Below are 24884 nucleotides of genomic sequence, written 5' to 3'. Positions count from 1 at the left end.
CCCCCCCCCCCCCTTCTTTTAATCTGTTATTTTGAGATAGGGTCTTGCTAAATTGCTTAGAGACTGGGTAAATTGCTGAGGCTGCCTTTGAACTTGGGATCCTCCTGCATCAGCTTCCCTGGCTGCTGTGATTAAAGGTGTGCACTACTGTGCTGTGTGCCTTGTTATTTTTAGTGACTACAATTTTCTGTAATTTATTTAACTGGCCCTTTTGTACATGGGTATTTAAATTATTTCCAGTTGTGAGCAATTTTTAGCCTATGCATTTGTATACTAACATTTTTATGCACATATGCAATAGGACAATTTGCTAGAAGTGGAATTGAGGACCAAAAATCTTAGTATTCTTTGCCTATAGAGTGACTCATGTTATCTAGAATTTTACCTCTCTGAAGCCCTAGATTTAGTGAAGACTCAGGAGAAAACAATCTTGAGCTATTTTCTGTACATCAGCAACTTATGAAAACACATTGAACAGACCCGAACATATTGTATTTTTATAGATTTTTAAGATCCTCATTTGCAGGTTTAATGTAAGTCTTGAATTAAGCAGTTTAACCCAGCAATAGCTTAGTTTCCAAAGGCTTTTTCAACCCTTTGTTTTCTCTTTAGTATCTAGTGAGTTTGAGAAATAACCATCAGATATCCAGATTTTGAGAAAAGATACCAGCTGAACACGGGGCCAAAACCTCAATTTAGAGAAGGCGGGAAAAAAAGCACACAGATCAAAAATTGAATTGTGGGTGATCCGTAAGTTCAAAAAGGCAGAAGAAATCATTGGCAAAAATGAAGACAGTTGGTTATGTTACCCAAAGCGCAGTCCTTGTCACCAGTGCCAGTCCTGTAATAAGGACACAGTTTTGAGAAAAAGGAAAAAGAAGTGTTATTGCTTTGCTAAAAAAGGAGAAATAACAGCAGACTCCTGTCCCAGAGGCTGATTCTCCTGTTGAACAGTTTTGGTTTTGGTTTTGGTGCTGAATCGGGGTGGGGTGAGGGGCATGACACCATCATATCTAATTTTGATCAGTATTACTACTTGCCCTCTGTCAACTTAAGAATGTCTCTTTAAACTGGGTACAGTGGGGCACACCTGTAATCCCAGCAACTCAGCAATTTAGCAAGGCCCTAAGCACCTTGGTGAAATGCTCTCTCAACATAAAAAGGGCTGGGGATGTTGCTTAGTGATAAAACACCTTTGGGTTCTTTCTTCATACTTTTGCCAGTGCAGTGTTAATTTTAAGATGTTTGATCTCTGTTATAAGAATTTCATTTGCCTTTTTTTGAATGTTTAAAAATTTAATTATAGCCCTTGTGGTGATACATGTCTGTAATCACAACTACTTAGGAAACTGACCCAGAAGGATCAAAAGTTCCAGGACACTTAGGGAGATCTTGTCTCAAAATGAGAAAAGGTCTGGGTATATAACTCACTGGGAGGGCAACTCTGGGTTCTGTCCCCAGTACCAAAAACAAAAAAAGTTGATTTTAATGTGTTTATTCTTTGTACTGTTCATCTGCGTTGCCCCTGCCCTAGAAGTGCTAGGCATTGAACCTATGGTCTTATGCATGCTAGTCAAGCACTCTTAGAGATATGCCTCTAGCCTCCTTCATCCATTTTCTTTTTGAGTCACTGGTCTCTTTCATTGCAAACTGGACTTTACACCAATAAATTTAGTGCTTTGTCACATGGGTCGGAGATACTAAGTTTGTATTTTGATAATTTGCTCATACATAGATACCTAGCATTACTACTGAGTGATATCCCCAAACCCTTGTTGGTCTATGTTTAAATTTTTGATATATCTTACTTTGGTAGAAAAGGTAAATAGAAACTTGACTTTGTTTTGATAAAGTAGACATAATTATTCTAACAGTAGATTATATTTATTGAATAATTCACCATTCTGATATGAAATGCCACCTTTATGACTTGCTGATTTTACATATATTGCTTCTTTTTGAATCATATTGTCCATTGATTGGCTTGTTACCAACCCATAGTTTTATTTTTTAGGTACTGGTGATTGAACCCAGGGGCACTTTACCACTGAGCTATATCTCCAGCTTTTTTATTTTGAGACAGGGTCTCCTTAAGTCCTTAGGTCCTTGCTAAATTTTGAAGTTGGTCTTGAACTTGCAATCCTCTTGCCTTTATCTTCTGAGTTGCTAGCATGCACTTCTGCACCCGGCAAAACAACATAATTTTAGTTTAAATTGCAGTAGTCTTTTAGAATGTTTTTCATTCTTTTTTTTTTTAAGAGAGAGAGAGAATTTTCTTTAGTATTTATCTTTTAGTTTTTGGTGGACACAACATCTTTATTTTTATGTGGTGCTGAGGATCGAACCCAGCGCCCTGCGCATGCCAGGTGAGCGCGTTACTGCTTGAGCCACATCCCCAGCCCCAAGAATGTTTTTCATTCTAAATAAATTAATTCTTGCCAGTGGTGCAGTTTATTTCAAAGGAGCTTATTTCTTCTAGGTAATCTGTTTCTCTGAACAAATTATTACATGAAATAATTCTTTAAGAAAGGAAAAGAAAAACGGTGATGGCAATGCTTTCTTTTTTTAATCCTCAAATATTATTAATGTATATTCCATACTGTGGGTTCAAGAAGTCCTGGAAAAAAACAATTTTTATCTGGCTTATTTGAGCATTACTTTCTTTTTGGTGGTACACAGAAGTATTCAGAACAAAGAAGTTTTTTATGCCTCAGGTGGTAGCTACTATCTTAGGGTTTCTGTTTTTTGTTTTTGTTTTTTGTCCTTTTTTACAGTATTAGGAATTGAATCCAGGGCTTCCCTTATACATGCTATGCAAGGGCTGTACCCATTGAACTATATTCCCACCCCCAAAATTAAATCTCTGTAAAAATAAAACCACCTTCAGCTGGGTGTGTGGATGTATGCTTATAATACCAGGTACTCAGGAGCCTGAGGAGGAAGGGTTGCAAGTTCCAGGTCAGGGCTGGGCAACTTGGTGTAACCCTGTCTGAAAATAAAAGGCTCCATGTGTTGTTCAGTGGCGCAGTGCTCCAGGGTTCAGTTACCAGTACTGCAAAACAACAAAAGCCATCTTATTAAAGAGTTTGGATAATACTAGAAGGGGAGAAAATTTACCTTTATTTCCACTACTTATTACCCAGACATGACTGTGCTTAATATTTTAGCATGTCTTTTAAATCCCTTTCATTGCAGATTTCTTCATAGTTTTCTTTATGCTTTATATATGTGAATCATTTCTTTCATCAAAATAGAATTTCTGTGTCATGTCATGCTCACATTTTGTGGCTCAGAATGAATATTCTAACTGCAGTATTTCTCATATTTGGTCCAGGGACCCCCCCAGGGGCTTCTAAGATTTTCAGAAGATATGTGAGTGTAAATCATTTCATAAGAAACATAAGATCCAGCTAAGTGCCTTGTTGCATGCCTGTATTCCCAGGGGCTCCTGAGGCAGAAGGATCCAAGTTTAAAGCCAGCCTTAGCAACTTTTGATTTTTGTCTCAAAATAAAAATGGTAGGGAATGTGGCTCAGAGGTTGAGCACCCTGGATTCAATCCTTGGTACCAAAAAAAGAAAAGAATCTAAGACACATACCAGTAATTCAATTTACTTGAGAGGTTGAGGCAGGTTGAGCCCAGAAGTTCTAGACCTGCCTGGACAATATAGAAAGACCCCCATCTCAAACAAAAAAGGACATCTAAGACATTCTCTTAATGAGTGTACAGTGGAAGTTTTCAGCATCTATATAACATGGTATGACAGCAGATTGAATGCAGAAGCAGATGAGAAAAATTCAACTGCCTTAAAAAAAAAAGTTTTCAAAGGGCTGAGGATTTAGCTCAGTTTGGTAGAGTTCTTGCCTCGCACGCACAAGGCCCTGGATTCAATCCCCAGCACCATACATGCACACAAAAGTCAGAGAATATTTGCAAATATGGAAAACAAAGCTATTTTTCTCCCCTCTTTTTGTACTGGGGATTGAACCCAAGGGTGCTTTACCACTGAGCTACCATCCCTAGCCCCTTTTCTTTCTTTTTATTTATTTATTTTGCTTATTTTTAGATAGGGTCGTACTGAGTTGCTTAGTGCCTTGCTAGGTTGCCGAGTCTGGCTTGGAACTTTTGACCCACCTGCTTTAGCCTTCCAAGTCACTGGGATTATAGGCATGTTCCACCATGCCTGGCTTCTGACTGAATTTAAGAGTATAGGGGTCCTACGACCATAAAGTTTGAGACTGATGATATGCTATTTTACATAAAATGATATTAAAGGTAAAATATCATAATTAAATAAAAAATAGTGATCACTTGATTTCATTCTTTTTATGCATGTGACTTCTGATTATGTATACAGTACACATAGATTTTTTTAATATAAAATGCAGTTCTCTTTTATAAGAGGACATTTTAATGCTTTGTGACATTGCTTCTAGAGACTGGCATGTTCTGTGTTCTTGAATTAAGTTGGGCATGAGATTTTTATAAACAATAACTTTAGTTTATTATTTATTTTTTTTTCCTCAGGCAGCTGAGTATGTCCCAGAGAAGGTGAAGAAAGCGGAAAAGAAATTAGAAGAGAATCCATATGACCTTGATGCTTGGAGCATTCTCATTCGAGAGGCACAGGTTTAGTGATATAGGATTACATTTCCTTCTCTATGGGTCCAATCACACTACTTGGTTCTGCAGTAAATAATATTTTCATAATCCTAACATTGTAAATGCTGTTTATTGGTTTTCAATTTTAGAATCAACCTATAGACAAAGCACGGAAGACTTATGAACGCCTTGTTGCCCAGTTCCCAAGTTCTGGCAGATTCTGGAAACTGTACATTGAAGCAGAGGTTAATATTTTATTTTATTTTTTCATATATAGCATCTGATGGGAATTGCAGCATACACAGTAGAGATAGGAAACAAGTTAGGAACATAGCACAAATAGGACAAGGAGGATTTAAATGTCTCGTGCCTTTATTTTGTAAAATAGGTATGAAGGAATAATTAAAATGAATTTTTGAAATTTGGGTCTTTGACAAGCTGATGATTGTTGCATTTTGGAGTTGCAACAACATTAAAACAGTTTCAATGGTATTGGAGTGCTTTAGCCTTTTATTTACTTGTCATGTGTCAATTTATTGCCTCCTGTGTCATTTATTTAGAACTCATTTTTCTTTTTATTTCTACTTACAAACTAATATGAATGTGGGATTATATGAATATACAGAAATGTTAACTTAGTTTCATAGTCTTTTGAGTGTCTGGTGAAATGAAACAAACATAAGAGAAGAATGATATCAAGTTTTAATTTTGTGAAAATGCATGGTTTGTCTGTAAGCACTCATTTTTAAGATGAAGTTTACATTATGCAGGTATAAGCTAATGTAACTCAAATTTTTTAATCATAATTTTCCTGATGATACTTTGATTTTTGTGTTTTGTTTTTTTTTTTTAATAATCTGTCTTGAAATTTGAAGCCAGGAATGTTTACTTTAAAGAATAAGGATCCCATTCTTAAAGTGTTAATGTGTCTATCAGCACCAAGAAATCATTTTCAGGTTATAAATTAATAGGATGGAATGGTGAAATGCGAATAATTGATATCCACATTTAGCTGAAAATGATAACCATTTATTTTTATAACTCCTTTATAAGACTTTAAGCAGTACTTTTATTTTTAATGTTAACTTTGTAATATAAATTCTCAATGTAGTTAAGTACACTGCAGCCTCAACATTTTTCACTGTAGCTGAAATTTTATATTATGTGGGTCTGTTTAGACCTTGTTAAAGGACCTCAGCCATCAGCAGTATTGAACAGAGTTCAGCACAACACAGTGTCACCTGTGATGTGTCCTCAAAATGGACCCAACCAACAGTAGAGTTAATAGAGGCTACAGTGTACTCACTAAATTTGTGCTATAATTTAGATTGTATTACTTTGTGGGAGGGAAGTTACTGGACCATAGCAAGAACATCATGTGTGTTTTATTTTTGTGTGTGAGGTTGTGTATATGGTCTGTGTGTTTGTATGTGTGAATGCGATTGTGCCTTATGTGGAGTCTGGTAGTTTTGATCCATATGCTTAAATTTTCATCCCTATTCTCTGGACCATTTCTTTCCTTCTATATTTTAATCGCCAGAGTAGGCAGGCATGAAACTCAACTGGTAAGGCCTGAGTGTGAAGCCAGTGCTGCTTTGTATTAAAGCAAGGATCCTGGATCACCTGCACCTGGTCTACATTCTAGTCTGACTTTACAGACACATTAGCTTATATTTAAACTTATCAGAAATGAACATAATATATAATCTTTTTTGTGTTTTAAAGTAATAATTTGAGTCTTCTCCAGCATTTAGACATTATCAATGCATTTTATTGTAGCATAAGCTAAATTGAAATTGGCAGATACTACTGCATTCTGTAATTATGAATACCATGAGTTTGCTTCTTCCATTTTCTAACTGATATAAAAACTGCATTCTTAAAAAAAAAAATCTGAAAAAGAACATATGTTATTCCCAGGGGCTGAAATTTGTCTAAATAATAGGCTCATTTTGTGTATTTCACAGCTACTTGCAGTTGCCTGATTTATTGATAATGTTTGCAGTTATTTCACATTCATATACACAAGTACACAAATATGTATGTATAAACACGCAATATGTATGTTGTATATAAATCATCTATTGAGAAAAGTGGTACCAAATATGTATATTTAAATTTTTACACTTCTGATTTAGGAATTCAGTTGTTACATTGAACACTGGTTTCAGAAATGCATACCCAAGCTGTGTTTTTGTCTTTACTGATTTGCTCTCTATTTTTATTTTCACATTGTGGGTTTTTTTTTTTTTTTTTTTTTTTGGGCCTGTGGAAGGCTAAAATTTTGTTTGGTCACATTATTCAATGTGACCTTTATATCTGGAGAGGACATATAACCTGTTTATAATACTTTTAAAATATCTGAGTTAATAATAAGAATGTCTTTACATTGAAAGTAATACTAACAGTGTTTACATAACATCCTGTATGCACTCTCAAGAAAATAAAGTTGTGTTAATACATTGTTGTAACTTGGTAATTCATGGTGGGGAAATTGTGACGTTTCATTCATTTATTTATATTAAGCCGAACTCATGTACAATTCTAAATATATTAATATTTTCTAGTAAAAAATATATACATCTTTAAGAAAAGTAAATTTCTTCCCTGGAGAAATTATTTGAACATGCTGCTCAAGTTCTGAGGGGCAGAAAAAAAAAAATATTTTTGAAATTGAAACACATTGAAAATCAGAGCATATTATAGTTATTTAAAATGAAGTTAAATGATACTAATATTAGCTTTTCTCACATTAGTGAGAGTTTAGTATTACCTGCCTTTATAAAATTGGGGTTTTAAGATGTTATCTTTAACTTATTACCCACTTTTATTTTTTTGCTACAATATAGAAACCGATGGAGGTAAAGTTGCTTTCTAGCAAATGGGCATTTAGGGTCATGTTCTTTGTAACATACTACATAAGTTTGAACATTAGTCCAAGTTACTTTTTAGTGTTGTATAGTATTTGGGAAATGATACTTGTCTCTTTTCCTTGAAATGCTTTCTTTACACTGCATTCCAAACCTCATCTTCACATGCTTTAACAAAATAATAAGAGCAAATTATTTTAGGAGTATTCATAAAGAGATAAATTATCAGTAGTCTAAATCTATCTGCTGTGATATAAAACTGCTGCTTCCTAGTTTTATGAAAGGAAACATTTAAAATATCTAATTTTAATTGTTTACAAATGACTTAAATTCAGTTTTATTTTTGTTTTAAGAAATACAAAATTATTTTAACACTTGTATTCTTCTCCTAATCAGTCTCAGTGCTCTTTATAGAATCACTTTTTACAGTGATCAAAAGGGTCACTCAGCACAAAATTGCAAAAAGCTGTACAATTTCACCATATTCCTTTAAGCCTCCCTTTCTCCTATGGTTTCTGTAGTTTTTTGTGTAATTGGGTGATCGATATGACAACATATAAGCTACAATATTGTTAGAAGTAATTTGTTTTGAATTGAGCCACATTGATAAGAAATATTCCAACAGAAGGATGTTTTTCTTGGTAGCTGAAGGAGAAATGAAGAAGGTAATGCTGCTGATAATAGCAACAATGTAACCTGATGTCTGTGAAAGTTGTAATTCTTTAATAAAAATATATAGAGAATTGATTGCTTTTTATTTTAAAAACTTTAAAATATGAATTCTTTACTTGGTTTTTCTTTCCTTATAAATACTAGGTTGTGAACTATAAATTTCAGTTTTTCAAAATTACCTTTCTTCTTGGAAAATGGAGGTGAACTCAGGATGGATCATGAGTGACCTAAATTGAAATAAAACTTTTCTGCTGTTGACACTGTTTAATACTTTTACATAGCAATTTAAATTACTGTATTATAATGTTTTGTATATATTTAAGAATGAATGTGATTTTTAAATGCAGGTAAAAATATTATATAGATCATGGTGATTTATTTTTTTATACTTCAGTTTGCTGCCCTTCAAAAAAAATTCTGTACTCTTATAGATCCAAACTTTTCCTGTTTGTAATAAATGTTGGTCCATGTCTGTGTGATTATTCAGATTTTACTCTAAAATTCAATATGCTTTTTTTATCCACAGTTTTTTAAATGCATAAATAAATGTAGAATAGAAATGTAAAACAACAGAAAGTACTTGCAAACACAACTGAGTGATCAAATATCTGAAAGTTCTTTGAAAAACTAAAGTACTATTTGATAAGTAAAAGAAGTATTTGTGTGTTCATCATTACAAACAGTAAACTGTTTTAGGTTTTATTAAAATGTCTAATTCCATCCTTTATCCCTGTCCATATCATAGCAGCATTTAGGTGTTATCACTTGTACTAACATGTACTAAAAGGCCCCTCCGATTTGGGGCCTTTTCTCCCAAGACGTTTCATACTGAAACTTTAAAAAAGGATATAGTCACTAGGGTTACAAAATTTCTTTAAATAAAACCTATGTTTTCTCTTTGTATTGTCAAGGTAATTTTTATTTTATTTTTGTTACCAGGGATTGAACCCAGAGGTGCTGAGCCATATCCCTAGCCATTTTTATATTTTTAATTTGAAACAGGGTTTCACTAAGTTAGCTTGGGCCTCCCTGAGTTATTGAGGCTTCCTTTGAGCTTGCAGTCCTTCTACCTCAGCCTTCCAGACTGTTTGGATTACAGGCATGCACCAACTGCACCTGGCTTGGGTAATTTTTTTATGTAAAAAAAGCCACTTTCAAGCATAATACTTTACTAATCAACCTAATTTCCTTTATATTTCTCAGCTTTATTTTTGGTACTGGGAATTGAACCCCAGGATGTTTTATCACTGAGCTCTATCCCCAGTCCTTATTGTTTTTTATTTTAAGACAGGGATTTGCCTCAAACTTGGGATCTTCCTGCCTCAGTCTCCCAAATCACTGGTATCACAGGCATACAAAATTATAACTTCAGCAATCATTAGTAAACATTAAAAAATGATCATTTTCTCTTTAAAGGCTTATTCTATTTTGTTTAATAAGAGTTATGATACCTGAAAATATGGGAAAGGATATATCTAACTAGATTTATGAATGACAAAATACATTCTAAAATTGTGATCATGTGGTTCATTGTTTTTCTTGAATGTAGTTGTGTTTTAGCATAAAATTTCCTGGGTATTTATAGGATAACATTTATTTAATACCTAATCCTTTTTAAAATTATCGTGAATATAGTCATTAAAATAAGGGAATATGGGTCGGGGTTGTGGCTCAGAGGTAGAGTGCTTGCCTAGCACATGTGAGGCACCGGGTTCAATTCTCAACACCACATGTGTTCATCTGTAACTAAAAATATTTTTTTAAAAATCGTAGGGAATAATTTCTGAATTGTGCTCCCTGTCCCTTCCCAAGAGGTATTAGAGATATTCTCCAACATGGCATCTGTGAATAAACAAAACATATTTAAGCCCTTCATAATATTACAGAGCTAAAAACAGCTATATTTGGGAAGAGAACTAATTTCAGCACATAAAAGCCTTTTCAGGGTGTAAGCATTTAAGCATAGAACCAGATTGCAATTCACTTGCTTAAAAAAACAAAAAGACCACTTAACATCAAAGGCTCAGATATTTTCTTGTTTCATTATTTTTATTTTGTTTAGTAGATCAGCGTTCACACAGTTACTTTATATGCATCTGCAAGGCACTTCCAGGAAATGAAGATGTCTAAAATATTACCAGTGATACCTATAAAAAGCTCCACTTTTATAAATGGATAAGAATGTATTTATTAGCTTGTAAAAAATTTATTTTTAGGCTTAAACTTTTTATTACCAAACAGTTTTGCTCTTAAGAAATTTCTACCAGAAAACAAATAGTTGGTTTTTTATAATGGTGTAACAGGTTGAAGTCTATAGATTTTTTTCCCTCCACATAACAGAATTCACAGCAATTTGAACAACAACAAAAAAAATGGTGAACAAGTTGAATACAACTTGTTGACAGTTGCATCTGCTTTAATAAGGCTCAAAGAATCATAATGTGGGTAAGTTACCATTTTGTATGCTGAGAGACCTCCAAAGAAAAGTATCCTATTTGGAGATGTGAAATGATAATTCTGAAGACATTGCCATGTCAAAGCAATATTGAATTGTAGTCTTGGGATAATGTTGAAATGTAATAAGGTTCAAAGATGAGTTACTAAAGCTGTTTTGATATTTATGAAAACAGCTCTTAATTTTATGATAGAAAATGTTCTATGATTTAATAGTCTTTTTATTTAGGTGTGAAATTTCAGCTCTTGAAAGGTCTTCCCTTACCCAAAAATTTATATATGGGAAATGGCCTATTTTATGGGAATAATTTCTGCAGTTTTTCATATTGGACTTGAAGAATGTTGGCCATTTAATAGTGATTTTTCTTCCATTTTTTCAATTGCTAGATTGAATACTATGAGTTTTGCATATTTAAAGCCAAAATGGATGCTATCTTGCAAACTAGAAATTTGTATCTGTTTGGCCCCCTCATTTTGTTATCTTTTGTTGGTGCTGGAGATTGAACCAGCTGTTTTTATTTTTTGAGAGTGTCTCATTAAGTTGCTGAGGCTGGCCTTGAATTTGTAATCCCCCTGCCTCAGCCTCCTGAGCCTTTGGAATTACAGGCATGCATCACCACACCCAACTTCTGGTCCTCTCATTTTGTACATGAATAATCAAATTTATCCTTTAGAGCCAGATCTTACACATTTCCCTGCTTGGTCAGCCGAGATGCCTTAAAAGCATAGAAACTACTAGGTTAGCATCCCAGGAATGCCACATTTCAATCTCTGAAGAATGGGTACATGATATATTTTTGTTAAGGTGTTTTCATTCACCCAGTTTCAGGAACTGAGGCATTAGAGGGCAGTAATCAAATATTCCTGCTGTCAGTACAGTTTATGTGTGACAGAACATTCCTTATACTCATCAGCATAATAAAAACAATTTGTTTTTCCTGTATAACCAAGAAATAATCAGTGAAACCTGTGCTACATGCTTGGTGATAGTATGATATTTTAGATCTGATCAGGAATAGTCATTTTAGCTTTGACAATATTTTACTGAATTGTTCTGGGTTTGAAACCCAATTTTCTGGTTCCGTAAGCTTAAAAAAAAAAAAGTAAAATCATGGATGCCAAACTTAAGAATCAGGTAACTTCTAAGTAAGTCCTAAATCTCACCGGAAGGTCACTCAACCTAGATGTGGCTTAAAAAATTTTTTTAGCTGCAGCTTTTTGTAGTAGCTAACATTAGTTTAAAGAAGAATACCATAAATCAATATTTTCAGTTTTGTCATTAAACATCCATTTATTCAACTAGTACTTGAGTGCTTTTTAAATAGTTTTGTTTTAGATGGACAGAATTTATTTTTATTTTTTTACGTGTTGCTAAGGATTGATCCCAGGGCTTCACATGCGCTAGGCAAGCACTCTGCCACTGAGCTCCAGCCCAAGACCCTGTATTTGAGTCTTATGAATAGTATGGGTACTAATTCTTTTAGGGGTGTGGAACAGAGTGTCTTCAAAGGAACCGGTTACTTTTGTAGCCAAGTTTCAATTCATTTGGGGATTTTTCACTACAAGTGTTCAGCCATTTTAAACTCATGTCCTCTTAAAAAATAAATCTTTTTATTTTCTTAATGGCAAAATTCAACAGTTTTTAAATCAAACCAAGGATGATTTTTAATGGGGTTTTTCATTAATTGAGAATCACTTCAGTAATCTACAAAACAAATATGAAAAATGACAATACTATGAAATATTCTCATTAAAGTGAAGTGTCTTGAGTTTCAAGTGCTATATTGGGCAGATTGACAATAACATTTCTTGTATTTAAACAGTGTTTTGCCATTTGGTTATCATTGTTAGCTACTGTGTAGCAATCAAGAAATTTGAAGATTCTGTGGTTCTTATAATTTTGATATGGTAGTTGAGAAAATGTTTAAAACATTATTTAGATTATTAGTATTTAGAATCGAACATGCAAATTGTATGCCAATCACATGGTTTAATCTGCTTTGCATGGGTTGAACAGAAAGCCTTGCTTTTAAAGGATACAAGTAGGCATATACAATTTAAATAGTTTTTATAATGAACTTTTAACGTACTTTGAAATTGTTTACAGTTATGGGGAGTTGCAAGAATAATGCAAAAAAACCTCCCATATCTGTTTTGCTCAGATTGGTCAGTAGTTAATATTATGACATGCATTCATCTCTTGTTCAGTACCCCAATTCTATAGATGCTTACTCAAATTCTGTATAAAATGGCATATTTGCATGTAACATATTATTTCATATATTTCATTCCAGATTACTTACAATATCTAGTACAATGTGAATGTTATGTAAATAGTGCTTAATTATACTGAAGTAATTGGGGAATAATAATAAATCTACATATTCAGTCTGCAGTTGGTTAAATTTGTTTGAACCCACAGATTTCTAGGGCCATCTATATGTGTTTTGTCAATTCTTTTTGGATGGTTAAGCAATGAGTTGCATACATTATGACCTTTAGTATTTGTGTTTTCCAATAACAAATATATACTTTTATATATAAATTATTATTGAACTCAGGAAATTAAACATTTGCCATCTATGGCCTACTTTTTAGAGCAATGACCTTTATAGCAATTTTCTTAATCAGTATCTAGTTTAAGATCACTAAACATATGTAATTGTCATTTCTCTTTAATCCTTTTTTTTTTTTTTTCCTTTGTGGTGCTGACGATTGAGCCCAGGGCCTTGTGTATGCAAGACAAGCACTTACCAGCTGAGCTATATCCCCATCCTTCTTTAGTCTCCTTTGATGTGGAAGTTTCCCAGTCCTTAAATTTCATGCTTACTCATCCAGTTTAGGTTTATGTTTTAGCTGAAAAGCTACAGAAATGGTCACTCATTCTAAGTCCAACTCATCCAGAGATGGCATGATGTTCATTTGCCCCTTATTGGTGATGTATGTATGTATGTCTTTTTTTTTTTTTTTTTCCTGGTACTAGAGGTTGATTAACCCAGGGTCTCTCAGCCACTACCACATCTCCCAGCCAGTTTTTTTGTTTTGTTTTGTTGTTGTTGTTTTTGAGACAGGGTTTCACTAAGTTGTTGAGGTTGACCTTGAACTTGGGATCCTTCTGCCTCAGCCTCCTGAGCCACTTGGATTACAGGAATATGCCACCATGTCCAGCTAGTGATGTCAATTTTGATGGTGTGTTTTAGGTGTTGACCAGTTTCTCCACTGCGTAATTAATAATTTTTCTTTTGTAATTAGTACAAAAAATCATGACGTGAAAGCAGAGAGTAGAGCTCCAGGGTAGAGAGAAAGTTCTTAGAATTTACAAGTGCCTGGGTTGGTTTCCCAGCACCCACCCCTCAAAAGTCTTACTTTGAGACTGTAAATAAACCTTATTCAGTAATGTAAAATTTTATTAAAAAAACAAGTGTACAGAATGACAATACCATATAAAATGTTCTCAAAAAGTGTAGTGTCATAAGGGAGTTTAAAGTATTATATTGGGGGCAGGTTGACAATACTTTTAATCAGTTTTCCTCCAAAAACTGCCCTTCCATTTGAACCTGTTGATTTTTCCCTGAACCAGCAATATTTTTCCTTATTAGCTAGTGTTTTTCAATGTTTATTGCTCAACGTAAATGGGTACTCTTTCTGTGTCTCAAAGTTTAATTATGTTTGGAAACAACTGGGAAGTATTAACTTTCTCTCCACACTGTTTTTCCCCCCATTTGTAAGCAGCTTACTAGTGAGTGTATTTCGATAAGACTATTTGGAAGATTAAAGTGCCTTTTTAGCAAGTTTTCCCAATATAAAATAATGTACTCTTGTCAGTAATGACTGTCAATTCTTAGCCTACAGGGAAAGAAACCAAAAAACCTGCTCCATCCACACAGTTACATTGTATAGAAACTTAAATTTTAATATGAACCACTGTAACCTACTGGAAATAACTGTTGGTTTACTTAATCAAGTGAGGTTTTTGTTTTTTGAGGGACACGGGTTCAAGGTGCACTTTACCACTAAGCTACATCTGCAACCCTTACGATTATTTTGAGACAGGGTTTCCCTGAGATGATTACGCTGGCCTTGAACTTGCAATACTCCACCTTAGCTTCCCAAGTGGCTGAAGTTGTAGATGTTGTGCCACTGTGACCTGCAAATTATTCAGTATTTTACAAGAGTTTTTTTTAAAAAATCAATGATCTCTTTAAAAATAACTTAGAAAATGTGTCAAAAAGATCATCTAAATAAATTGTGTTGGCTAATGTTGTGTTTAAACAACTTTATTAGATAAGTGAGCTGGTCCATTGTGAATTTGAATCTCCTGAATTGATAATTGAGATTTAAAGAACCAGTACTCACAAAAAGTCAATATTCAAGTTCAGTTAAAATAAATTTTATATTAAATTTTATCTCAGGTTTAGCAAGGGAAGGGGTGGTTCTTTGCCATGTTCCTCAACTACAAGGACAGAACTTTATTCAGTATCTGTGTTAATGTAATATTGGCCTAATAATCTAGAGTAGAAGTGATATTTTTTAAATAATCTTAAAGAAATCCAAGGAATTTGCAGGTTACTCAAAAATTGTAGTATGTAAGAATAGGAATGACAGAATTTGGAGGTGGGCATTTATGACTGCTGGGACCTAAAGCTCTTCCATTAAATTACGGTGGCAGTTAATTAAGCATGTTGTTCAACTATTTTCTTCTCAATTTTTTAAAATTCTGATAGATCTCGAATGAGTTTCAAGAAAATGTATAGTGAATACCCATGTAACTTCCACATAGGCTCAGTGTTACTTATGGTTTGCTATGAACAGCTTATATAGAATATTTTCCTATAGAACCAACCATTAACCCATTTTTAAAATTTATTTATTTTTCTCACTTTTTTTTTAAGAAACAAAAATTTAATGACTGGCATAAGGTAATGGCTAAAAGATCAACTACAATAATTGCTTAGAAACTGTTTTTACACCATACAAAATACTTTGTAAAACGAGGCTGTCAATATCAGGAGAGTTTTAGTCCTATTTTTTTTTAATTAATAAGCTTTATCTTTGCAGCAATTTAGGTATATAGATAAATTGATTGTAAAGCACACAGTGTTCCCATATGCCACTCATCCTCCCTCTCCTGTGGCAGTTTGCTCTTATTAACATCTCACATAAGGGTGGCACATTTGCATTAACCCATTTTAAAGGAACAATAATGTTCTAATTTAATACTTTTTTCCCTTGTTCTAGATTATTTTTTTAAATTCTATTACTGATTAAATTACTTGACATCACAACAATGATCTTTTTCTGTTATTCTTTGTGTATTAGTTTATCGAATTTCATACTGTTTTCAACTTGATGCTCCCCTGTCAAAAGAGAAAACTAATATGAGCTCATGTTGTTTGTAAGTTAAGACAAATGGAAAAGTACATCGAAGTATTCTAGACCAGAGTTGTCTTTAGAATTGTCCTTACAGTAAGGGAACAGAAAGGGGAACTTAAAAAATATTTTTATTTTAACCTATTTTACTTTAAATTTTAATGTATTTGCAGTTAGTTAAGATTTCCCAAACTATTCATGGAATTAACTTGGCAGTTCGTTTTAAGTATGCAGTTTTTTCAGTTATTATATTTTAAATGTAGATCTATAGTATTACTTAAGATACTTTTGGAGGTAACAATGTTTTCTGAATGAGATTTTTTTATAAATAAAAAAGTTACCTTTAAAAATTTTTTATTGTAGATTCTTCATTTTTTGCAGTTATTATCTCAGTAATTTGTAACATTGGGTCTTGAATATATTCCATGCACTGATTAGTACTTATGGATCATTACAACTTAAAATTAGTCAAATTTACCCTTTGATGTAGGAATGTATAATTCCCATTACCTTAAGATATTCAGTTTTTCTGAGACTTAGAGTGGTTTAGGCTTAAATTACTGGGAAATAAATGGGAAAGCTAGGGATTTAAACTCTGGAATTCTAATTCCCTAATCTAGGCTCCTAATCACTAGCCACTAAATAAATTTAGAGTATAGTACAGTTATGGAAATAGGTAATACAGTGGGTTTATAAATGACTCCCTTTTTCTTTGTTCAACATTTTCCGGATTTTTTGTTTTTGGGTACCTGGGATTGAAGCTAGGGGAAAGTAACCACTGAGCCATATCCCCAACACTTTTTTCAAAATTTTGAGACAATAAGTTGCTTAGGGCTTTGCTAAATTGCTGAAGTTGGCTTTGAACTTGGTATCCTCCTGCCTCAGTACCCCAAGTCGCTGGTATTACAAGTATGTGCCACTGTACCTAGCTTATTTAACATATTCCTGTATTTTTATTTTATTTAATTGTCTTCATATTAAGTTTGTCAGGATTTTGGCATATATTTGGAAAAATAGACTTTTATGAGCAATCAGTCAAAAAAATTGCTTTAATGGAATTTTCAGCAAATCTTTTAGAAGATGGCGTGGTGCAGTAACTTCCATGCAAACAAAAATTAGGCTTCATACAAAATTGTTCATTTAATTAAGCAAGTTCAATTTTTTTTCTTCGCAATTTTTTTTTATTCTGATAGATCTCGAGTGAGTTTCAAGAAAATGTATAGTGAATACCCAGTCCCTATTCAGATTGAATCCAAGGGCACTCTACCAGTGAGCACTCTACCGCCCCCCAAGTCTAACTCCTTGAGTTGCCCAAGTTTACCTAGAATTTGCTGTTCTCCTGCTTCAGCCTCCTGAGTTGCTGGGCATGTGCCACTGTTTTCAGTGTGTTTTAAAAATACTATCTAGAATTTTACTTGTTGCTTTTCCATGCACTGCACCCCTTTAGTCTTTTAAATTTTTAGCTGTATTTGGATCTAATTTCAAATAATAGTAATTTTGTGCATAAGATGGCTAGGGCTTTGTAATTTGGGGGCTTTTGTTAAATTCATAAGAACACTTTTTAACCACTCGATATTGTGAGTTGTATCTTTATCATGTGTTTCTAATTTAGCCAAAATTAAGTATTTAAGTGGAGAATTATATCCTTTTAATTTGTCTTAATACTCTTTCAAAAAAAAGTATTGAAGTCTTAAATGTTTCTGAGAGGCTATAGACTAGACTACTCATTGTTAATATGTTCTTTTTGGGGGGGGGGAAGACATTAATATTTGAGATTATGAAACAACTTCATGCAAAGATAGAAATGAATGATTGACATCAGAGGCATATCTAGCTGTCTTTAAAATATTAGAAAATTATCTGTAGTTTATGGGAAAATCATATTTATTGAAACTAGATCAGCATTTTCACTTATTGGTAATAGATGGTTTATCAGGCCTAGATATTGAAAATAAACTTTTTTAACATCGTCAGTCCATGTCACTGAAAACTGAAATATATTCTTTAGGCAATTACCTGATAAAATTCATCAATTTTATTGTAAGTAAACCATCATGAGAGTATGTCAAAATTTGAATTATTCATTGGTACCAAAATTTGCAATTCCAAGATTGTCACAATTCAACTATAGTTTGGTGTGTATGTAAGTACATATTTATGTGTTTATTGTCTGTACTGGGAATTGAACTTAAACTTTTGAATTCTACTACTGAGGTACATTCATAGCCCCTTTTATTTCATTTTGAAAGACAGTGTCCTCGAACTTGGGATCCTCCTACTTCAGCCTCCCAAGTAGCTGGAATTACAGATGTGTGTACTACACTTGGCAGAACTGTGGAAGTTTACTTAAAAGTGATCAGTGATGGTTATTCTAAGATACTTTATAGATATAAAGAATATCTATTAAAAAAGAGTGTATAAGATATAGTTTGTGACTTTTAGGAGTCTATACAAATTTATACAGGCACAATTTTTAAACAAACCCTCTGGGTGAGTACTTTTACATGTGAAAGCATAGTTCTTAAAAGTACCCCCATGGTAAGTTTTTAGTAGAATGAAATTTACAAGTGCCTGTTGGTGTATTTGCCTTGGTTATATTATGAAAAAGTTCCCCAAGTTTTAAACTCTTTCAGTACTACAATTGACTTGGCTTTATAGATTTTCAAAAAAGTCATTTGGAACTATTTCAGGCTCCACACCATCTGTGTACTTTCATAGGTTTAACATCGTAGGTTAAAAAGAAAAAAGTCTCCTTTCAGATTTGGAGGTGGGTGGGTAACTGGGACTTGAACTCAGGAGTAGCTTAACCACTGAGCTACATCCCTGCTCCTTTTTATTTTGAAGCAGAGTCTGGCTAAGTTGTCCAGGTTGGCCTCAAAATTGTGATCCTCTTGCCTCAGTCTCCCAAGTCTCTGGGATTGTAGGCAAACACCATTATATGTGACTTGTTTCAAAGTCTTGGTTTCACTTTACATATCAAAAAAAAAAAATTGTCTTCCTAAACTGCTTCTAAAATTTGTTAAACTTCCAGTATCTACTTAGTAAACACATACCATGTGTTAGGTGTTGTGGACACCTCAGTAAAGAAATTTATTGTTTGATATAGGAGACGATTACATAGAGAAAATTTGGGGAGAGTAGATAAGGAAATTTTCTTAAAGAATTAAAACTTCTGAACAAAGGTTGGAAGTAGAGAACTACAGAGAAAGGAAAACCATGCTTTAATTGAGTTGAAGAAATTTAGCCTGGTTTTTATGTGGAATATTGCTTCTAGTCTTTCTAGTGTTATAAACAGATGATTGTGGCTATTTTATAATTTTTTTCTTATTAGGAATATGTGAGTATAATAATCTAATAGTTAATCTACAATTGCAGCTAGACTGTTTGGGAATAAAACTGGAGAAAATTCAAGAATACATGAAATTTTATAATGGCTAAAGCAATAAAGTGAATATAATTTTGCTCTAGAAAAAGTTGCATATATAATTCTGGACCCATATTTTGTTAACAAGTGCAGACTTCCTATTTAATTCTCAGTTGCATATTGGTTAGAAATTATGTTGGTTTCATTAATTTTTAATTTTATATTTGAATCTTAAAGAATTAAGCTGTAAAACCTTCTTAATAGTCTTCATACAGTTTGAAGAAAATGTGACATTAAAATAACCAGAAGTTTCATTTTTAGAGAGAAATCCTTTTCTAACGGAGAATAGTTTTTTTCCATAGTAAGCAAAACTTGGAGCAATTGCATGAAACAATTTGATGCATAGAAATATTTTCACCATGGGTAACATGTTTTTACTAGTTCAAAGACACTACATCATCAAGTGTTTAGCTTGTGCAATGTTGTACAGTTCCCAAGTTATTCTGATTAGGAAAAGAAAAAATTGTTCATTTATTATGCATTTTTTAATGAAAAAACATGAAACTTTGCCCCCTCTTTTGGTTAAAACTTAGGTTAACACACAGATGTATTTTAAATGGGACAGTTGTACCAAAGGAACAAAGAATAACCCAGATTAAAAGATACAACTTAATATTTTTTGATCCTACTATCAAAACTTGAAATAATGTAGAATCCTGAAACTAGTGTCTTGATATCTTCTGAATACCTTTGAAATAATTAAAAACCTTCAAAATACCTGAACACCTGTGAAATACATAAATATTGTAAACAGTGGTTTCCATATATCTGTCAAAAATTAAATCAGTTGATTATGTTTTCAAAGTTTTTAATTTTCTTGATTTATGAAACCAAAAAATTTGTGAGGGTAGATTGCTTATCTAGGCAATGTGTTATGAAGAGGAAAGTATTCAGAAGAATTTGTAAGAGGAAATATTAATAAGAAATTGATGTGATATTTTTGAAAGATGGTATTAAGTGAAATGTCTTCATAGCATTAAAAGTGGTTGAGGATTATAGTGGAACTTTGATCACTGAGTTTGTAACCTGGTTTTTATTCAGGTTTGTCTACTTTTCTAGACTCCAAAAACATTAAAATAAGCAGGGTTCTATTCCAGGAAGAAATAGGATTTTTTTTAATCGGTGATTTTTTTTTTCATGAATTTATATCTGTATCCCTAGTAATTATATGAAAAGTTGACATTTTTATGTTTTAAGAATCATTTGTTTCTGTAACAGTTCACGTAGGCTGATTGATAAATAATGGATACTAAGATATCATCAGGTATACATTTTTGTGCATAATATTTGCTGAACAGATAATCAATCTATACAGTAAAGTTGCTTCCCCAGTCCCACTCCCCTGGTGTTCCTTAAACTTTTAATCCAGAAACATACTCATCTTACACTTTTTTTTTTACGTTTTTATCTACCTAACCATATTTCTATAGAAAGCAGTTTCACTAGCTTCTTTGCTTTCTTCAAATCTTTACAGAAATGTTGCTCTCTCAGTGAGATCTGTGTCTACCATATTTAAAATTGCCACCCCCATTCTCAACACCGAAGAACTCCTCTTCTTTGACCATCCTCTCCTTTTCATCTAGTAATACCACCTTCTAACATACTGAACAATTTACTGATTGTGCTTCTAATTTGTCTCTTGCACATTGATATGCTAGAACAATGCTTGCATATAGTAGCATTATAAATATTTGTTGAATGAAAAATCCATGATGGGGAATAATAACATTTTCTACCTTGAATTCTAATTTCCGTAAATAGTATAGCTTTTATGATATCAGTGTACAACAGAGTAGTATTTTCATAAATATAAAATTGTAAGTGGCCAGTATCATCACTGTTAACATTGGATTAATTTTTAAAAAATCTGTCTTATATAAAGAACACTAAAAAGAATGTTTATTGGGCAGGATAGAATTAGGGTAGCTATTTGGGAGGCTGAAGCTAGAGACCCATCTGAATGGCCTAATACACCAATATTTAAGTATTTTTGAATAAGATTCTTTGACATTTAGAATTAGCTTAATGTATGACAAGAGAAAGATTTATTTTTTAAAATGATTATCCAATTAAATTAATTAGCATTTTAAGTTTTCTTACTTGGTGGGAGAAGGGGGCAGATACTGGGGCAGGAACCCAGGGATGCTTTTTATCCCCTGTCCTTTCTATTTTTTTTTTTTTTTATTTTTGGACAGTGTCTCATAAGTTGCTGAGGCCAGCCTTGAATTTGTTGTGATCCTACTGCCTTATGCTTCTGAGTTGGGATTATAGCAATGTGCCACCACATCTGGCTTTCTTACTTTAAATTATACCTCTTAATGGAGAATATTTTCCTAGCCCAATATATAAAATTTTATACATATATATTGATATATTGAGTAAAATTTCTGATATAGTTGAATGTGAACATAAAATGATAAAACCTTGACTTATCACATGTTGGTTTGTAAAATTTCATGGGTTGTTTTCTCAAAGTAGTGAAGTATAAACATTTTAACTTCATTTTTCCTTGACAAGTTTAACTAATTTTGTTTTATTTATGTAGTGCCAAAATCTAATTTGAGTGGAAAATTGGGACATTTATATATTCAAAAATATATAAATTCCTGTTTTAAAGTTATCATTTAGATTTCTTTTCAAAAAATATATAAAATATATGAATCTAGCTTTCACTTTTTAAAAAAATACAGTCAATCTGTGTTAAATCTTTTTCATTTGCTTAATAATTTTTATCTTGTAGAAATCAGTTTTACTGTTTTTATCTTGTGGGTTTTTGTTGTTGTTTTGTTTTGTTTTGTTTTTTGTTTTACCCAGAACTTTCATATAGGCACAACAAATATTAAAAGTTAATTCAGATTGCTGGGTTTATAAAATCTCTCAAAGTACTTAACTAATTACACTTATTTGGAAATCCCATAATTTAGGAAATGTATTTGATTAATTGGATTCCAATTTTATATTTTACCTTTGGAATTTAACGTTTCAATGAACATTGGATTTTAGAGTTAGTTGCTTTTCAAGAACATCTTATATTTGAAGAATTAACTACACAGTAAGAAATTGCCAGGCCAATATCTAACTGAGAGGAAAAAGAAAAGGGACACAGATAAGCAAAATTCTTGAATTGTTTTACATTGCCGAACTGGAAGAACATGAGTTGTAATTTTGAAGGCTTCTAGAAGCTCAGGCAGCAAAAGTCAAAATCTAAGGCCTGCTCAGGGTGATGTGCCCAATGGAACTTGCACTTGCCTTAATGTTGTGTGCCCAAAAGGCTGTAGACTGGTGACAAGAAACCAGAAGAAAATCTATGTTTTACAACTCATGAGGGACTAAGCAAAGTTGCGTTCATCTGAGAAGACTGGAAAGGGGAAATCCTGAGATGTTGTAACAGTTGTTGCATGGATTTGTGGAAATGAACATAACAGGTGTTCAGCAAAACTGCAGCCCTGAATTTAAGATGAATCTGTCTGAATAATGCACTGGGTGCTTGGTAATGACTTACTGAGACTTCACTGGAGTGATGCCACCTACCTTGTAGGCTTCAAAGAAGCTCCACAAATAATCTTCAGAGGAAAAGGAGCAATTCAGTTAGAAACTAAGCATATACGGAAACTGCATGTAGCAGAAACCTCCACATATTTCAGAGACTAGAATTAAGGTTGAATTAGATTAATAACGGATTAGACACAGGTGAAGAGAGAATTGGAGAACTGAAGGAATCCTATTTGAAGGTTAAGGAGACAATGAAATTGTAAATACAAAAAAATGCTTAAGAGATAGAAGAAAAGAGAAAATGAAATTATGCCTAATTGAAGTTCTAAGAGTTGAGATAATGTTGGTCAGAAACAATTTCTTGAAGAGAGAGATTCCAGGAATTTTCCCAGATTATTGAAGATTTAAATGAAGAAATTCAGGATGCTCATTGATTCCCAGAAGCGTTTAAAAAAATAGTCCACATATGAAAATGAAGTTACAGAAAACTAAAGATTAAAAAGATTTATAGAAGGGGGTGCATTTAAAAGAATGACCTTCAAAGGAATGGTGGTTAGGTCACTATCTTCTCAACAGCAATACAGGAATCCAGAATACAGTGGAAATAAGAGTATGTCAGTTTTTAATGTTCTAACTGGAGAACAAGATATTTAAGTTATGGTAGTGAAAAAAAGACATGTTTAGGCAAGGTTAATAAAATAACATTGGCAAAGTTCATTTTTTGGTACATTTCCAATTGCATGTAACTGAAACAAATGTGTGCATATATACAGTATGTATATATTTAAGAATAAGAAACTCCGTTTCTATTGTGTTACTCTTCGTGGTTTGTGGTTTGGGAATACAACCGAGAGTCTTGTGGGTACTAGGCATACACTGTACTGCTAAGCTATAGCTCCACACTTTGTTTTCTTAATAAGCTTTCTCCCCTGCTAGACATTCAGTTCAAAGTTTTCAAAGTAAAAGGACTTTTATTACAATTATAATTGATAGTATATTTTTCACTCTTTCTTTTTCAGGGCAAAGTTGATTATTAATTTTATTTTTATGTTTCTTAATTTGTAAGTAGACATAAATTTTGTTTTGGTGCCAGTAATTATAGTTTATGGCACCAAACAAGTAATTTCTGTTTTATTTAAAGTCAAATTTTTACCCAGGCATATTCATTTGGTGACTTTGTATATGTTTAATACTATATACACTTTTACTTGGTTGGAAATTAATGTCTTTAATAATCTTAGGTTACACCAGTATCTCCATTAATTAGTATCTTATTTTTATATTTGAAAATTACCTGACTACAGAGATTTTTATAATAGTGCCTCTGTTCTTTTTTGTATTTAGGTTAATATTTTTTAATTGTTTTTTATGCTTTATTTGTTTTAAGGTTGATAGGGTCTCTTTAATTTTTTAAATTTTTATCACAAAATAAAGGTGTCAATATGTTGCCCAGTTTGGCTCAGAACTCCAGGGCTCACGAAATCCCACTGCCTTTGCCTCCTCAGTAGTTGGAACTACAGGCAGGTGTGTGCTATCTGTTCTGACTTAATACGGTTTTTTTTGGTTTTGTTTTTGTGGTAATGAGCATTGAACCTAAGGCCTTAACAAGCACTCAACCACTAAGCTACATCCCCACCTAGTTGAGTTTTTTTTTAAGTGCTTAAATTCTACTAGGTGTTTAGAGGCTGTGATGTAATCCTTTGCCTCAAAAAGGTTGTGGCTCAGGGTTAGAGCGCTTGCCTAGCATGTGTGAGGCACTCACTGGGTTTGATCCTCAGCACACATAAATAAATAAAGGTGATGTGTCCATCTACAACTAAAAATATTTTTAAAAATTATTATTAGGTAACTTAAGTTTATAGATGTAATTTCTGCATACATAATGTATATCCTATTTCTCTTGCACATTTTTTGTAATATTTGTTTTGAGAAATGATGGTGAAAATACAGGAATGTTTAACATGTAAAAATAGCTAAAAAGGTTATGTATCACCTAAAGAG

At 32.9% G+C, this 24884-nt stretch overlaps 1 protein-coding gene across 1 annotated transcript in view; it reads left to right on the top strand.

The window, feature by feature from the left end:
* Cstf3 (cleavage stimulation factor subunit 3) overlaps window positions 1-24884 on the top strand; it is a 79013-nt gene that overhangs the window by 14301 nt on the left and 39828 nt on the right. The window contains exons 2-3 of the mRNA XM_015477745.2: window positions 4527-4628; window positions 4751-4846. Coding sequence (XP_015333231.1) covers window positions 4527-4628; window positions 4751-4846 — 198 coding nt within the window. The remainder of the gene's footprint in view (window positions 1-4526; window positions 4629-4750; window positions 4847-24884) is intronic.

Source organism: Marmota marmota, unplaced genomic scaffold, assembly GCF_001458135.2.
Source record: "Marmota marmota marmota unplaced genomic scaffold, marMar, whole genome shotgun sequence".
In the NCBI taxonomy this organism is placed as follows: Eukaryota; Metazoa; Chordata; class Mammalia; order Rodentia; family Sciuridae; genus Marmota; species Marmota marmota.
The sequence above is the reverse complement of the archived record's forward strand: the minus strand, read 5'-3'. Positions and strand labels throughout refer to the sequence as shown.